Here is an 18,298-nt window from a genome sequence, read left to right on the forward strand (position 1 = left end):
GCTTGGTGGGCGTTAACGATCACAGGCTGCTGTTCAATTTAAGCAATTATGCTAATGAATGCATATTTTACCCTTTAATGATAAAGCCGAGGTTCATGAAGTAATGACCGGACACTTTCTTCTAGTATTCATTACCACTTCCTACTTGAACCGTTCACCTGACTTGCATTTGCAATTATTTTGTCATGCATGTACGATAAAAACATTAAAAACGCGCCCGTTGCGAATCATAATTAAGTTTGGAAATAACAAGACTGTATAAACTGGCTCCAGCACATTTGACTTGCAGCTAAGTTAGTAGCCGTGCTGTATCTTTAGCGCTACTCGCAGAACAAACGTCCACGGACAGCACTATTTGCGCCGAGGAGGAAGCGCGCAGCCTGTAAAGCGGCACTGCGGCATCGCCGTATCACTGCGCCCCGGTCTCCCTTCTCCGGGATCCTGAAGCTCGGATCTGGGGAGAGGAGGAGGAGATACCCTATGGTTTTCCTTCGCGGGATTTATTTTGCCAGCTCCAAACCTTCTTGTGCTTTATCTTTATTTTTTCTTTAGTGACTGAAGGCCTTCAACTTGTCCGGACGGTCCCTCCCCACTCGCAAGGGTTTGCAATTCTTGGTTTTGCATGACGTGTCTTGGAGCAAAAGGGAAAAAAAGAAGAGAGAGAGAGAGAGAGAGAGAGGCTTGCTTTTGTTGTGTGTCTTATAGTAGAAAATGAAGCTTGGAGAGCCGGAGCAGGAGGCAGTGCCAGTCCGCTGCCGCTGCTGTTGTGGGCTGGACTGGATTACAGAGCCTGAGATCTTTACTGACAGCACAGGCAGACAAAAAGGGACTGTGAGCTGAGACAAGAGAAAGAGTCTTTGCTGAACTGGAAAAGCCAGGGCGAGTGCTAGGACACAGTTTGTGTGTGTGTGTTTTTAAATAAGCGATATTTTGGGAGCTATTTGCACAGTGTCTGTGTGCCATTAGATGAGTATTGGCATGGGGCATCAGGTTAAAGGCACAGGTACTTAAAAAAGGCTTAGAAGCATTATCACGGTAAAGGTGCATTTGCCTTTTGGGGGTGTTGTTAGAAGACTGAACATGTACTGTGAAATGAATAGCTGTAAATGGTTGATGCACACTTAATTGTTGGCATGCAGGCTTGTTAGTGCCTTTGTTGTGCATGCCTTTGATCAAGCCCCCCAAAATGGTTGTGGTTGTGCATGCTTAAAACATTTGTCACTTTGCAGGGTCGAGCAGAGCATACATGCTGCAGAATCCAGATGAGCTCACTACATGACAGCCCGTGTCCAAGGAGACACTGTAAAGTTGAAGATGGTGGTTGACTGTGACAGATTGGTTTCTGGTTTGGGTGGTGATGCAGAAAAGGGTTCATTCCTCTGCTTGAAACGTCCACCTGGATTCTGGAGGCTTAGTAAAAGCCTGCAGTTAGTTCGGTCTGAAGCAGTTTTCTCCAACATACGAATACCATTTCTGTGATGTCATGGATGGGAATTATTATTCTGGACACACTGAGAAGCCATATGTGTTTTGGACTACAATACCAGAGTGACTTTCTGTGGCTTTAGGCCTAGTCTGCTGGGCTGCTCCTGAGAATGATGTAGAATAGCACTGCAAGCTGTTGAATGTTGCATCCTAATATTATAAAGCAGCCAGATGCCTTCAGTGTCAGTGAAGCCAGGCTCTGCTAAGCTCTGCAGCCAAACACAGATAACCTTAATAGAGGGTCGTGGCATTTGTTTAGAGTGTGTAAAACCTCAAACGCGTGTCTCTGTTCAATTAGACCTACTTTTAATTTGTGAAAGGGAGAAATGTAGTCATGTCTGTGTGCCAAGGTGATGTTTTGAAAGAAATGAATGGTGAACTGAAACAGGTTGTCAGAGGGAATCTGTTAATTTCAGCAACTCATTTATAGATGTCTACAAGTCAAAGCTATATATTCAAGCACAGCTTCAAGTATTGACTCGTCTAATTTGTCTTTTATGTCTGTTTATGCTGCAACTTTATTATTAGCGATGTTGCACTGTGAAAGTGAATGAAATGTCATTTCTGATGCATGTGAGTGTGTGCCAAAATGTTGATCATTTGCATTAAAACTAATGTAGAGCAACTAAACGGGTGTATTGTTCACCTTGTCAGTTGAATTATTGTAGTAGGAAGAAAGTGCTGCATAGCGCTGAAGCGCTGTCACAGAGTTTAGAGTATATACATTTGTAGCTGTCACCGGGCCAAAAATAATCCCAGGGAACTTAAGCCATGGTGTAGCAAAATAACACTGGTGATATATAATTTACACAAGGAGCTCAATCATTTAAAAACACAGTTTATGTTAGAAAACTTGGCAAAAGCTTTTGAGACACCAGTAAAAGAGCACTTACAACACATAATCATCTCATCTCGGGGCTTAATGACCTGGCAGTGTAAAAAGCACAGTATACTCAGCAGATGCAACTAATAAAACATTCATCTTGCATTATGCACCAAGCCAAGAACCTTCTGTTGTAGCATGCAGCACCTATCGGAAAATGGCTCATTAGCTCCGATGCACTGTTGAACTTGCTGAGTGAACATGTTGCAAATGCATGCGCTCTCTCTCTCTGTCCATCTTTATTTTGCAGGAGCGTGAGTTTGCTGACCTTGGGTAGGAGCAGTTCCTGGAGAAGAAAGATGTGGCGGCACCTGCTCATCTCACCACGGCGGGGCACGTTCACTGAGCAGACATTTGCTTTAACTTGAAAAGTCCTTCCCCTGGCAAAATCCACAGCTTGGCGATAACGTGTTTAATAGATCGTTTTACACCTCCGTTGTAGGATTTGATGGACTGCCTTTGGGGATCTTTTCGTGAAGCCTAGCTGGGTTCACTGAGTCAGTGCGCTGTTGAGTTTCCCATAAAAGGCTTCATCTGTTGGATATTATGATTACCTTGGATCTATCCCACTGATAACATTCTCTTGGATATTGTGGAGATTCTCCTCAAGGGGGTCTTTGCCCAAGTGGAGGTTTAGCAGTGCCGCGTTGGGCTCTCGAAGGCTTTGATTCCCGGTTAACAGGAGGGTTTATTTGGATGCTTCCAATGAAGGACATGGATGGCCCTCGATCTAGTGGTCTCCGGAAGAAGAGGAAGTCGAGGTCCGAGAGGGATCGGGAGAGGAGATCAAATGGGATACAGAACAACCACGTGAAGGGCTCCGTGTTTCGCTTCTCCTCTGACTCAGAGCGGGACGGTGACAGGGAGCCCTCGTCGTCCCGACCTCGACCTCCACGAAGAAAGCGGAAGGAGTCTACTTCTGCAGAAGAGGACATCATCGACGGCTTTTCCATCACAGGGTTCGTGACCCTCGAGGCCCTGGAGGTGAGTTCTGTACCACAGAGTGGGAGGGGACTTGTTTGCACTTACACATTAAACTGGAGCTGTCAGACGGTGTGTTCTGCTGAATGCATCGGGCAGGTACCTGTGTGTTTGGCTGTGGTGTTCAGCAGATGCAGGCTGATGTTGTCTGGATTAGTTTTCGTGCAAAGCCTCACACCAGATGAAGTATGTGGAGCTATGGTTGTAGAAGCTGTTGTGCCTTTGTGCGCTTTGGCACGAGAGAGCAATTTGATCCATGTTACAACAGTTTGTTCACTGGTAGTAATTTATTATGTGCTGGCTATCCATTTTCCTTGGAATGCAAACGGAGCGCAGGCTGACTTCCAGTGATATAGTTCTAAATTATGACTTGCATGAGCAAGCATTTTATATAGAGCCTAACTGCTACATTTTTCTGTAGTGGCAAGTTACACAATTGTGTGACGAACTGAAAGTTGATCTCTTTGGTGGAAACCTCTGCAGTTGTGGAAATATTCTGCCCTAGGTGTTGCTATGTGTCCATGTCAGTTTTTAGTACGGGTGCAACGATACACAAAATTCACGGTTCGGTTCGATACTTTGGTGTCACGGTTCGATATTTTTTCGATACAAAAAAAAATGTTCATGCCTTTTTAATTTGTCATTTATTAAAATTATAAATATATATTTTAACTCAAAAGTACAGTTTTTAAATGTAATGTTGCTGAAACAACAAAGTAATAAAAAAATAAATCTATCTGATGGAGAAATCCCTCATCTTTGGAAAAGAGAGTTTATTACAGAGAAATGTCTCTTTCCAAAATAAAAGCTATACTATACGCTTCTTCTGGGCTATATTCTCAGCAGCATATTAAACATATCAGGTCCCCATAAGGAGAATCATGTGCTAACAGCTGTCTAAATGACTCGGCTAAAGTTTGTAGCATGCGTGCTTGTTGTTTTTGTCTGCTTCCACTTGTCTTTGCACGAGGATGATGTCGGAGTAAATGTGCAGTCATATTCGTTGTGTTCCCACTAGTGCTGTCAGCGTTAATCTGAAATGACGTTAACGCCACAACACGGCAAATCTCCGTTAACGAGCTACCGCGGATCGCCCCGTGCGTGGGGCTGGACGACGTCAACACGTTAACGAGCTAACTGTGCTAACACACTAGTTCCCACCCATGTAGTTGAGCATTGCTGGCACATCCAACATACTGTTTTACTTTAGTCCATGATGCGCTTACCTTCAGGGTCATACGTCACATGAAAACCAAAATAGTTCCAAACGCCAGATCTGAATGAGGGTGGGGGAGGTTCAATTTGCCATGTTGCAACGAGCTTAGCTTCTGTCTTGCTAGCTTGCGCTGCGCTCAGTGAATCTGTGTTTGACTACTCCGCCTAGGCTGCACTGTCGAGCGCAGATCCACTGAGTGCTCAACACAGACAGCACCGTCAGAAGGAAAGTTGATAAAATAAATTAAAAATTTTGTATTGTTCGATACATATGCGTACCGAACCGAAAGCACTGTATCGAACGGTTCAATATCGATACGAGTATCGTTGCACCCCTAGTTTTTAGCTATCGCTGAGTCTATTTTTAAGGCATCTGTTTTTGCCTATGGATATTGCACAATGTCGTGACTGTAGAATAAGGACAGCGATTGACAGGAAGAAGCGTCATGAGGAAACAAACGGCAACAGGAAGTACAGACGTGTCTACATATTTGACCCAAAGACATTTGAGCAGATAGGGTTGCTACATTAACGGGTGGTTATTCTACATCCAGCATTACTGATCTACATTATTAACTTTATTATCTGTCCTCCCAAGGTTCGAGGGGAGGGCCGTCTTGGTATAAGTTTGACACTAATGTATCCAGTGTGGTGCTAATCTCTCGTTCACTAGTTTGGTCCATATCAAGGATATAAAGAGTCGTACTTGTCCTCATTGTATCATTTTGTTAGACAGAGCCACACTTTTCGCAGTTCAAGAGTTGCTTACGGTCATGTTTTTATTCCTCTTTATTCAGAGTGACTCCATTGAACAGTCGTGGGCTCTTGTGCTTCTCTGTGCGTCCTTTCTTTCTCCTCGCTCTGCCTGACCTTCTTTCACTTGTTCTTTCCGTTGATGTTTTCTGGATCAGTCTGCCAAAGAATTGCTGTTCGGTTTGAGTGTCTGGTTAAAATGACAACAACCCAGCGTATGTGCATAACAGAAGGCAAACGGAGACCTTGAGAGAACTTCGGTGCAGTCACAGGGCGAATTGGACAATAGCATGTGCCCCCCCCCCCCCCCCCCCCCCCTCAAAAAACAAATGACTTCAGTGCAACCTGTGCTATAGTAAACTTTTGTCTTTGTCAGTAGTAAGCTGTACACTGTCTGCTGCTGTAGCCATGGTCCAGGTCCCTGAACACCCCCCAAACTGAGAGTTTACTAATACACCAAAAATCTACTAATAGGTTTAATTGGTGCCATTGTTGAAAAGCAAATAATTATATGTAAACGTTAGCTTTATTGTCCCTGTGTGGATAACTCGTCCCATACCCTTTGTCGTTGAGACACCGTACTAGGACCAGGTCAATGGTGGAGTGCTGTTTTATTTGTAGCATATACATTTTGTTGTGTTACATATATACACACAAACACGGTGCATTTTTGTGCACCATGTGGGAAAAAATGGAGATGGTGAGCTGGTCCTGATGTTTTTAAATAAGAAATGGAAGAAACTCAAATTATTGGTTCATCGAATGTTCAAGAGCGAGAATTTCATGGTTTCATCAGGAGTTGAAGCTGTATCGCCGCGACGTTAGTCCATATTTCAGGATGTGTGTGTGTGTGTGTGGGGGGGCAGTTTGAGCTCTATTAGCAGAGTTGGAGGCACTGAAATCATTTCAAGGACGGCTGAGCCAGAGCAGCATCTCGCTGTGTGTCTGAGGTAAAATAGGATTATTTTACTGTTTGTATGTTCAGTACCAGAGTGCATTTTGAACTGCAGCACACTTGTTGCCAAACGCAGTAATATGATTGGTCAGATGTGTTTGTTCAGAACTAAGAAATCTGATTAAACAGGAAGAAAAACATAAAACTGAGCATGGTTTGAAAAAATAAATGTTGTAAATTTGTCTGTGCGGTGCATGTTACACATCTGTTGTCCTTTACACACGTTTGATCTGTAACTGCTCTTTAAACATCTTTAATAATTTGAACAAGATCTTAAAAATCTTTTTCTTTTTTTCAGCAAAAATAAAATAATCAAAATAAAAGCATAATTTCATTAACAGGAAGTTAATCTGTGGCTGATTTTTAAAATAAAAGCCTGAAATAACTAGCGGAGTAGACTGGAACGCTTTAAAATCATCACATCATGTAATTAGTTACTGGATGTTATCAGTGCTGCTTTAATGATGTTAAGTTTTACAATTAAAAAAAATGGAGTTAATTTTCGATGCTCATAGATATCTCAGATTTTCAAAACAAACTTGTATAATTGAGGATTTTTATCTTCAAGTCTTCAAGTTGTCACATTTTCAAATTTAAATTTGGTTCTTAATTAGTCAAACTAAATAGCTAATAATAAAAACTCCCCTTTTCCCTCAGTGTTCTTTAACATTTGATTATAACAGATTTATTATCCGCAGCCTCGTCTTGGTGACTTAGCAGAGCCGTTTGCGTAGTCTGTTCATTTATCAGTCTGTTACTAAATCTTAAACAGAATAATGAATGAAAATATTTAAGTGTCATTAAATTAATATTGAGTCACAGCGAACTAGAAAAATCTTAACAGAGTGGTTTACTCAGTAATAAATATGCTCTTCAAGTAAGAGTAGCAGGAAAAACTAATTATACTTGGTTTGTGTGCCAATTCTCTGTCTCACACACACACACACACACACACACACACACACACACACACACTTGCTTAATTCAGCATCATCTGGCAGACTGAATATATGGCACTATTGAAGTATACTATAATACTATAATGCTTCCACTTCTTGGAGAGCATTAAGTGCAGGGCTTTGTTGAAATGAGCCTCAGATGTAATAATTCAGATGCTGTGAAGTGGGAGAGGTTTATCTTTCTGCTCGCACTGACTGGATGTAACAACATTTCACTCTTTGTCCGAGTGTGTTCAGTTCAAAATGTTTGCACGTGTGTTTCATCGCTCTGCTAATTTGTCCCCAACTCATCAGTTAAATTTTAGATCTCTGAAAAAAACATTTTTTTTTAAATTCAAAAAAATGCTAATCTCAGGTTAAAGAATGTAGCGAATATATTAATTAACTGATTGATTAATTGAACACCTCCGGCTGACTGGAGCTGAAGTTTAGTGATTCAGATGTTGAGAAGTTCTGAAACAAGATTTCACTCTATTTCCCATCACACACACACACACACACACAAACACACAAACACGCACAGGCACACACAAACACACACACGCACAGGCACACACACGCACAGGCACACACAAACACGCACACGCACAGGCACACACACGCACAGGCACACACAAACACGCACACACACACACACGCGCGCACACACACACACACAAACACACACACACGCACACACACACACACAAACACGCACGCACGCACACAAACACATGCACGCACGCACACACACGCACACACACACAGACACACGCACGCGCACACACTCACACAAACACACACGCACGAGCGCGCACACACACACGCACACACACAGACACACGCACGCGCGCACACAAACACGCACGCACACACACACACAGACACACACACATGCACGCACACAAACACATGCACGCACGCACACACACGCACACACACACAGACACACGCACGCGCACACACACACACAAACACACATGTGCACACAAACACGCATGTACACACACACAAACACACATGTGCACACAAACACGCATGTACACACACACACACACACACAAACGCACGCGCACACACAAACACACATACGCGCACACACAAACACACACACATGCACACAGACACACACACACACAAACGCACGCGCACACACACGTACACACACACAGACACACACACACAGACACACACACACACACAGACACACACACACACACACACACAACTGCTGACTTTAAACTATGACTGAGAGGAACGACGGAGGTTTTAAGTCTTCAGCAGAGAAACTGCGGCGTGTTTCGTTTCCAATGATTTCCTGCTTTGATGTGATAAATGCTGTTGGTGAGACTCTTACAGCTTCTCACATATGGATAAGACTACTTAGGAAGGATTTTCATGGCAGTAGACATGGTTTTCATTTTCATATGAATAATTAGGCAACATTTCAATCTTACTGAGAATCTTTGATTTCTCTGTGTTACTTTATCCCCCTTTATTTTTATTATTATTATATTTTATTAATTTCACACTCGTGACCCCAGTTCGCTTTGTTTGGACCACATAATATTTCGAGCACACGTATATCACAGTCTGGGTAAAGTTAAACTCTGATGAGGTCAGAGCCCTGGAGGTAGATGCCTGTGCGCTCCATCTGTCAGCGCGGTGCTGGAGACACACACGGCTCCCAGGCCTGCTTTCAGTGTGCATGCTGATATCCTAGCTTTAGGAGCTAAGGCTTCATTGATGAGGCTCCTGAGACCTTCAGCTTTTGGTAGCTGTTGTACAGTATGTGGTTGTCACAGTTCCTTTGTTGTTTGTCGGTGCTTTTCAGTTTGTGTTCGTTGGTACTGTTGTTAAAAGAAGTAGCTGCTGCTTGAACAAACCTCGCAGCCTTCACCTGCATCAGCTCGTAATGTAACAGGAGTGGAGGATGGGCGACATGACCTCAAAATAATATCATCGTATTTCTATAAAACCTGTGATCTTATTTCTGATATAAGGAAACGATCCAGTGAGTTAGTGTCACTGATGACAGACGACATAATTCAATGTGTGAATCTATTAGCACGAGGTGCTAGCAGCACTATAATGCAGTAGCAGAGACACAGCATGCGTCTAAGCCCAAATGTGAGTTTGGTATTTTTCCTGAAAATTGTAAGTAAAAGTATAACGAGACTGCTTAACACTGTAGTAACAGTAAGTGAAGTACCTGAACCGTGTAACTGTTCAGGAGTTGTTACATAAAAACATTAAAATCAAATGTATTTTTGCATGGGGGGTATCTTGCATTAAGCTTTTTAACCAGCTGCTCAAAGCCCTGTAGTTTAACCATTGAACCACATCACCGTCAGCTCTTCCTGTCTTATGGAGTACAGCTCGCCGTTCTCAGTGGAGCCATTTGTGAACATTTGGGTCACGCGTCACCAGCTGCAAATATCTCCTCCTTCATAGTCTGGATGGACAGTGAAACATGTTTGTTGTTTCCACCTTTCATGGAAATTTCCTTGCATATTTTGCAGTCTTGCAAAATATGCAAGGAAAGCAAGGAACGCACCGGCTGTTACACGTGGCTGCACGTGTGCATCAAGCAGTGTAAATTCATGGGAATGACACTTTTACATCACGTAAACATTTACACTGATATTATTGCAGATGCGGCACTGCGGCAGCAGTAGTTTGTGCACATGTAGGATGTAAGGAATACTTGTGCAGTACTCGTACATGTTCATTACTGTGCAAACCTCTGCTGGTTTAAGGGATGTAGAAAACATCGTGGTCACAATCTCGTAAATGGTTTGTGCAAAAAAAAAACTGAATTGAAAATGTGAACACAAAACAAGGCTACACATTTACTATTAGCAGTTCTTTATGAGCAGAAGGCAGTTTGTAGTCCAGCGTTAGCCTGAAGGCATGGTGATATTGCTTTATTGAGTGTAGAAACACTATGCACTTTCCTGCCCTCTGCGTGCAATCGTAGTTCATGGATAGCAGATCTAATGCAGCGATACTAAGCAGCTATTCAGTTATTATGACTGTTAGTGTAATAATGTAGAGCTAAGGCACTTCCAAAGCATGCTGCAGTATCCAGAGTGACACTGACCATTTGCAACGGTTGTTTCCTTGTAATGTGAAAACAGAAACAGAACCTGCTACAAAGACAGAAGCGCTTCCTCGTTGCACTGAGATCAAAGTACGCAGCAGAAGCTGTCTGAAGGATTTGGTTTAGAGACCGATTTCTATTGAGAGAAGCCTGAGCAGCAACTTATTATAGCATTTGAAGAAATGACTAAATTATTGAGCGCCTTGTCCTCCACAAACCTTTGCTGTCTTGCACCCATTTCAGTTGAAAGGGGTCCGTAACCTCGGCGTGCCCCCGCTGACCAGAGCTGATTTAAAAACGTTGCCTTAGTTAACCCGTCGCTCCGTTCTTTCCCCATAATTACTGCTCTGTGATGTCTTTATGTTTGCATTACATGCACACGTGCACAGAAAAGTTCCCCTTACCATTTGTCTCTGTCTGTAGTAAAGACTGTATCAGTGCCATCACCACTGTAACCTCTTTCACTGTCCAAGGTTATGCCTGAAGGCTCGTTCTGCCTAATAACACCTGATCTTCTTACAAAGGAGGTTAACAGCAGTCTATTACATGACTGACTGCCCGTGATAATACAGTGAACGGCATAAAAGCAGCACTGTGTAAATGAGTACATTTGTCTGTTCGACTTTGATTTTCACTCTGGAAAGACGTCTTCATTCACAGCACCCTGCAGGTTTCTTGTTCCTCTAAATCATTTTCCTCTCTAACTTCATTTGTTACACACTTTAAAAAGCAGAAGAAAACACATCGGCCTAATGCGCACACGCTGCATCGAACGGACCGAGCGTATAAATGGATTGCAATGCACATAGGTGAGATGGGGAGAGGAGCCTAGCGTTGGTAAGGACGTGCAGAGCTGACACAAGCATTTTGCGTCAGCATGGACGGCCTCTTCCTGTGACTTGGAGGAAGTTTGAAAAAACTGTGTGGGTGTGGGAGGGTAAAGCAGGGGGTCTTTGTATATTTATGACACTTTTTTGTCACATTTGTACCAAATACTGTTGTAATGAATGGGAATTATGAGACTGAAGTGGTAGCTCTCTAAAAGTCTGGGAGCACCGAAGGGTCTTGATATTTTTCTTCATTTGAAATTTTGTCCCTATTCACTTTGGAGCGAGCGCCATTTAATTACACTATCCTGCTTTTTTTGTGCTGAATAAAACTGCTTACAAATGGTTTGATCCTGTGCTGCTGTGAGAGCAAATCTAACATCTTTGTAAGAATTATTAATAAGAATTGAAAAATCTGAGAATGAATAATTTAACCCAGCAAATGTGGAACATCTGGATCTCTAAAGGATCTGGTGGGTACGATTTACCAAAAGCTTTAGATGAAGCTGTGTGGCCATGTTGTTACTCTGAAGTGGAAATGACTTTAAACAAATCTGAATGGCGACTTTTTTTAGCTGCCCCTTCCCTTTCATCAGGTGTGACACAAGCTTGGTACCGGGACGTCTGGTATCCGAGCTCATAAAAGCTCATTTAAACCATTTCTGCGACCACTAAACAGCAAAAACAACAAAAAAGTGAACAATACATTTTCTAAAAGCCAAGTTTCATCACGCTCCAACCAAAAGAACGCCACAAATGTGTTGATAACCAGTAATGTGAATCAGACTACGGCTCGTTTCCTGACTAACTCCCACAATGCCTCAGAGCCGTCTCCCATCAAAAATCCCCAGTTACAGACATTTGATTGGACGAGGGCATGTGTTGTAAATTTAGCATCAGGTGTGTTTCTTGCCTTGCAGCTTCTGATTGGTGGAACTGATGTTACCGTGATTCTATTGGCTCAAACGATTTGGGGCAAAAAGGACCCTCCCACAACTCACCCAGTGTATGTGAGTGTGTGGGTTACTCTTCACAAAATATTCAAAAAACAAGCAGTTTTCTGCAGATGGTGTCAAAATGAGTTTGTAATTTCAGAGAAGTCCTGTATTCATGTTGGGCTTGTCGTCTTTGAGCAGGGACCTCAGAAAGACCCTCGGGGGCTCACGAGGTTTAAAACAGTAAAGAGCAAAGATTTGGACTGGGAATCTCTGACTTCCAACTTCCTCTTCATCATGTAAGCACTAGATCACTTGCAGCCCTTACTGTTCCCTTAAATTTTGGAAAAAATGGTCACCCTGGTACGTTTGCTGGCTGCGGTACCAAAGGACAACAAGTAATATTGCATTTTTCAAATTTTAGTGAAAGACTGATACAGTGAGTACTGGTTTTGGTGGGATCCCTGCACAGAACTAAAAACCAGTTTTGAGGAGTGTGTCTGTTATACATTTGTCCACCAATAATCAGTCAGTATTTATAATATTGGTTTAACCAGAGTATGCTGTCTGTTCAGAAAAGGCTGGCTTATGTTTACTAGACTGCAGCTCCCAAATAGCATGTTAGCATTAGCCTGCACTGCAAACGCAGCTTCTAACATGCTTTTAGAGCATAAAGACAAGGAAGTTGTGCTTTTGTTAGACGGATAATACTTGAATTTGTCTTTCATTATCATTCATTTGCATTTTGTCAGCAAGTGCTCGTTAATTTCTATATTGACGAACTGTTTCCTGCAGCACAGTTACCAGTAAAAATGTCTGGAAGCCTAGCTAGATGTGTGCTAAACTCGGTTTTGGATCTTGCAGTAACAGATGAGGTTGATACTGGAATCTACCACACCACCTAACTGCACCAAACTGCAGACTCCTTTGCTGCTGACCAGAAAGCTCAGCCCATTACAAAAGCCTTTAATGCATTTCACTGCAGGCTTCACATCACTCTAACAAAAAGGTCTATAAAGGGATAGTGTAGCATAAGTGTGTGCTGCAGTAGAAATGCTTCTGTAAAGCCTGTGGAAAGCCTCCACCTGTCCTTTCTGACTGTTTACATTTGTTTTGCTTACACTCGACACCACCAGGACCTCGGTGCTTCCCATGAAGTGCCAATATTTCTTTTTCTTTTTTTAATGTCTGCTGCACCCATCAGCTATTTCATTTTGGGCACCAGTTTCCAGCCCATCTGTCACACCCACACTGGCCTCAGGAGACGTTCGAGCCGAGGTGCCGTCGAGCAGCATGGATTAAGTTGAGTTATCAGTGTGTGTGGGCGAAGGCCGCAGGTGGTATGAAGTGAGGAGCTCAGCGAAATGATAAGTTCATCGATAGGTTGTCAGACCTTCAAATACCAAATAATGCTAACCTCATTAATGGCTCTTGACATTTAAAAGCAGGGCAGTTGGTAGCCTTAGCTAAGAGATCAGCAGCGGTAATGAAGTCGATAAACGATATTCCTCTCACGGCCAAATGAAGATGATGAATTACAGTTTAACGCTCTGGCATTTTTCTTTGTGCGTGCTGTTTGTGGGATGATGCCGTCAGCTCGCCAGCATTTCAAAAACAATTGATTTTCTCTGGCACAGCCCCCAGAAGTCTGCCTAGAAGAGGACTTGTAAGGGAGAGAAGAAGGCATCGATTGGTACTTCATTGTAAGAAAGAAGCTAATGTAAAATCAAATCTATTGACAGCTTGTTTCTGAAAGAATATTAAAAAAACCCTAATAAAGGACGACAGTTTGAACCGATTAATACAGACAAGTATGAAGCCAAGTCTTCTTAAAGCTCTGATCCTGTGAGACAATTGCAGAATGATGAACAAGAACACCTTCAGAAGAGCTTTTTGTCATGACTGCTCTCCTTTGGCCAAGCTGCCTTGACAGATATTCCTGTCTGCTGAATAATACCTCTTTACCAGCCCCTTAATTAATTTTCCACCTTTCACACATGTATTTATTTCAGTCTCCTGGCAGTAATGGCAGATGTTCATTCAGCTACATTCTGGAGCCAGAGTGATGCATGGCATGCATTAATATGCTGCGACAGCCCAGTGAGTGACGCATTAATGAAATAAGCTGTCATCTCTGATGACAAAGAAATATTGGGATTAGATGATCGCTCTGTTATTTGCAGTAGCTTGATGGATCTTAATGTGTGTAACACTGAACGTACTCATTAAATGAACTTCTCATTCCTTTCATTTGAACATAATCTGAACCAGGGCCATGTTTAACCCTTTAAAACCGGTCGGAGCGGCACGCTCTGTTTTGCGCAACTATTTTTAAATCCCGGTAGCTCTGCAACCACGTGAGCTAGCACAATAATTTTTTTTGCATATGAAACCGGAGGAGTTGTACTTATATCTTATGCCATCAGCTTGTCCTCGGTCACAGTTTCCTTCCACATATAGTTTTGCAAAAACTGCATAAAAAGCACTTGCAGCAACAAAAACATAATATTCCAGAAACACGCTTTGCCGATCCGATCAGCTGTTTGTAACACTTCCTAGGTTGGAATAGATGTCAGTGCAAACCTTCGCATGTCCGCCCAAAACCGGAAGTGACGTAATTTTTGCGGAAATGTAGTTTTTTTTACCATCAGTGCCTCATGAGCCTATACTGGTGTTTTTAAAAGTTATCTTTGACTTTATGACTTTCTGTGTGGTTTCTGGGAAATTCTGCAAATTTGCATTATAATATTTATTTTCGTTTTTCCTGCAGTGTATAAAAATTGGTGTATTTCAAAAATAAAACTATGAAGACACTCAAAATAAATTTCCTGTGGTGAGAAACTAGTTTGTGCAACTTTTTTTGTATTTACAGTTTTGAGGGATAAGCCTCTTAAATTTCTCTAACTAGAAATATATGTTAAAAAACAAAAACGATTTTCAATTTTTTTGTAGTTTATTGCACTTTTTTGCAATTTATGTAATTACTATGCACTTAATGCAGACATATTATTAAAATTTAGGCTGTAATGGTTGTATTGATGTATATCAACTTGAAATGCTCCAAAAAATGGCTCCACAGCATGTAAAAATATAATATAAGCTCTGGTGGACTTGGTTCTATGGTAGGTCTTAAAGGGTTAAACTAGTGTACATTCAGCATCCTGGCTGTGTAAAGGACCTCTCAAGCAACCAGTCTACTAAATGTTGGCCGGCGCTGATGAAAGACATCTTTCCCTTCAAATCAGGTTTTTCATGGTGCCTCGCTAAGCATTTTTTTTCAGTCTCTCCACTGTGGGGACTCGGTTATGCTGTATCGGGCGTTTTGTTGGCATGGTACAGATCCATTTGTCCCCATTGAGGGGAAGGTCACCGCAAATCAATAGAGAGTTGTTCTGAGTAATAGCCCTGATTCTATAATCAAATGTTTCCATCTGTTTCAGAGTGGCTCCTATCCATAGAGGATGAGGGCATCACTGAACAGTTTGATAAGTTAGAAACTGAAACTGCATGGTACAGCCTCTGGACGGATCCCACTCCCACCACGTAACCATAATTTAACCTCCCGAGACCCAAACTCTTTCGTGGCATGCATTTTAAATTTCTCTTTGCTATTTGGGCTGACTGGGACCCGATGAACGGTTTTGTTTTTTTTAAATGATTTTTGTTTCTGATAAAAATACGAGGACATTCGCTTTAAATTTTGATAGAGCAGTGGCAGTATAATGTCCTTGTAAGTGGATATCAGGCCGAGGGCTGCTACGATTAGTCGACTATCAAAATCGTTGTCTGAAAGACGCAGGAATAAGTAGTAGGATTTAAGAGTGTAATAACGGACTGAAACAGAAGATGGCAGCACTGCATGTACAAGGATGCCAGCTGCCGTTAAACCCCGAAGAAGAAGAAGAAGAAGAAGAAGCTGTGTCCCAGAATTCATAGCGCAGCCCAGCTCAGTTTCCAACAATGGCGGCAGCTAGTTAGTTTTAATATTACTCCTATTATTCTTTCTGGGTCACAAAATAAACGTTTAGCATATTTTCAGGCGAGAATGTAGCTGTGTAAACCTCAAATATCTGCTCAGTTTATCAAGACACCACATATTTTCAAAAGCGCTCCGACGTTTTCGGAGACGTCTGTTAGCCACTAGCTCGATAGCTAGCCGGGGGCTAGGCTAACTAGAGCCGTGAGAACACCGGACTCCTGCTAATCGTTTTCAAACCCACCGCCGTCTTTCGCTACTCAGGTTAAACATGATATATAAGTCACTTAGATAACTTAAAAATGTTATTGTTTGGCTTTTTTCAGTATTTTATTTGTTCCTGAGTAAATCGGTTTGGCTGAGATTAAAGTTATAGTTTTTACACAGCTGAATAAACATCAAGCAGACAGCTGATTATCAGAAGTGTGAGATGCTCCAGAATTTACTCCGGTGTCCTGTTATATTTTAGATAGCAAGGAGTTTATTAAACTTCACCGAAACAATCTGCAAATTTCATTAAAATGTAATAAACTCTCATCTTGTCTTTATTTTTAGTTAGCACAGACCTGAAACACTTAAAGCTGTAAGCTAATGATAGTTATATAAGAGCAGATGCTGCTGGTGCATTAAGCTGTAGTTTTACGTCCAATGGATGATGATCTGATTAGTCGACTATCAAAATAATGGTTTGTGGCAGCCCTGCAGGCCCTTGTAGAACAAAATTTAGTATTTTGGTCTAGGCAACCCAAAATGTGATGTCCACATACACCAGGTCCTTGGAGGTTAAATGCCATATGAGGAATATGTTGTGGAACAATTCTCTTCTATCACTCCAGAGATGTGAAGAGTCAATGCCGAGACACCACAGCTGCTGTGACTGCATGTTTCAGACTCATTGTCTGATTTTTGTCCCCTCGGATTTGTCCACTGTCTGCCTAGCAACAGGATAATCAGAAATGAACACTAAAGGGGAGTGATGAAATAAAAACAAGCGGTCTGACGTTGTGAACTGACCTTTGGCATGTTCTTCTAACCACGTTACATCCTACCCAGAAACAACAAGTTGTGTCTGGAATGGACTGTGCAGCAGCTTTGATTGATGTCATGATGTGCAGCACAGCTCATGAGCACTTGAGTCACGTGCCTAACACTGACACACTCTGCTCTCTCGCTCAGGGAGACACTGGTGCATTTATATGAACTCAGACAAAACAAATAGCTCAGCAGCAGGGGGAATGCGCAACAACCAGCATCAGTGTTTGGAGTTGACGTACAGACAGAAGGAATGGGACTGTGGGATGTTGGAGCAAGGTGCAGTTTGCAGTCTGAAACCGTCCTTTCCATTATTTTAATTGTAATTTAGTCGCTACAAAGAGCTGCGTCGACTCCTCTGATGGGGAGGGCTGGGATTGATTGAACCACCGATGTTTAAGAAAGATGCTTTTTTTTCATGGGGTGCAGAAATGAAATTCGACTGTATTGTTTTGCTTTTACTTGATGGGCAATTTGATTAAACAGTTGAAACATGTTTCGTTCAGTCTGCCTGTGGTGAGACAAGAGGGACTTTATTTGTTTGCAGTGTTTGTAAAATGCATCGTTGGGACTGATTCATGAATAACAACCAGTGCCAGTTTCCACGCGTCCTCAGCTTAAGGCTACTTTACCGGCTAATGTTCGGTTAACGGCACATCAGGAGTGGCTGGAAAACGTCGGATTAATGCTTCCACCTCTCTAAGTCTCCCCGATACTCTGAAATGAAGTTCCAACGTGTCCTCATCCATGTATTAGCACGGAAGCAAATCCCATCCCTGTCGTAATGGAATCGACTTTCCCTGTGTGCCACCAGGTCGTTAAGTTCTCTGCTTTTCTTTTCACTTCTCTGCTTAATTCAGGCCGGCTCCACAGGTGTGAGGGTTTAAAGACAAAAATCAGATAAGGGTTTGCACAGGCTGATTGTAAAATGCCATCTCGAAGCAGAGCTCAAGTGTCACGCGGTCCTCTTTGTGCGTAATGTTCCCATCAGGGTGCATTTGGACAGATATTTTTCCTTCTTGAGAGAAAAACCTTTTCATTCGTAGCTGCACAGTGCACACTCATGGTGCTGTGCTTAGGCCTGTGTGGGCATTTGTGTGTCTGCACCACACCGCCTGTGGACTTATGGACAGAGCCCTGTTGAGATCTCTACCTGGAGCTTTTGATCCGCGCTCTCTTCTCTGATCCGTCTTTAAAACGCAGCCGACCCACCAT

General features: G+C 42.4%; 1 protein-coding gene across 6 annotated transcripts in view; it reads left to right on the forward strand.

The window, feature by feature from the left end:
* The first annotated feature begins 452 nt into the window (after positions 1–452).
* auts2a (activator of transcription and developmental regulator AUTS2 a) overlaps positions 453–18,298 on the forward strand; it is a 381,738-nt gene continuing 363,892 nt past the window's right edge. For all 6 annotated transcript variants that reach the window (XM_087847034.1, XM_087847036.1, XM_087847038.1 and 3 more), the window contains exons 1-2: positions 453–601; positions 2,619–3,352. In XM_087847034.1, the coding sequence (XP_087703160.1) occupies positions 3,065–3,352 (288 nt within the window). In that variant the 5' untranslated portion in view covers positions 453–601; positions 2,619–3,064. The remainder of the gene's footprint in view (positions 602–2,618; positions 3,353–18,298) is intronic.

This window comes from Neolamprologus brichardi, chromosome 10, assembly GCF_056152115.1.
Source record: "Neolamprologus brichardi isolate AB-2024 chromosome 10, ASM5615211v1, whole genome shotgun sequence".
Lineage (NCBI taxonomy): Eukaryota > Metazoa > Chordata > Actinopteri > Cichliformes > Cichlidae > Neolamprologus > Neolamprologus brichardi.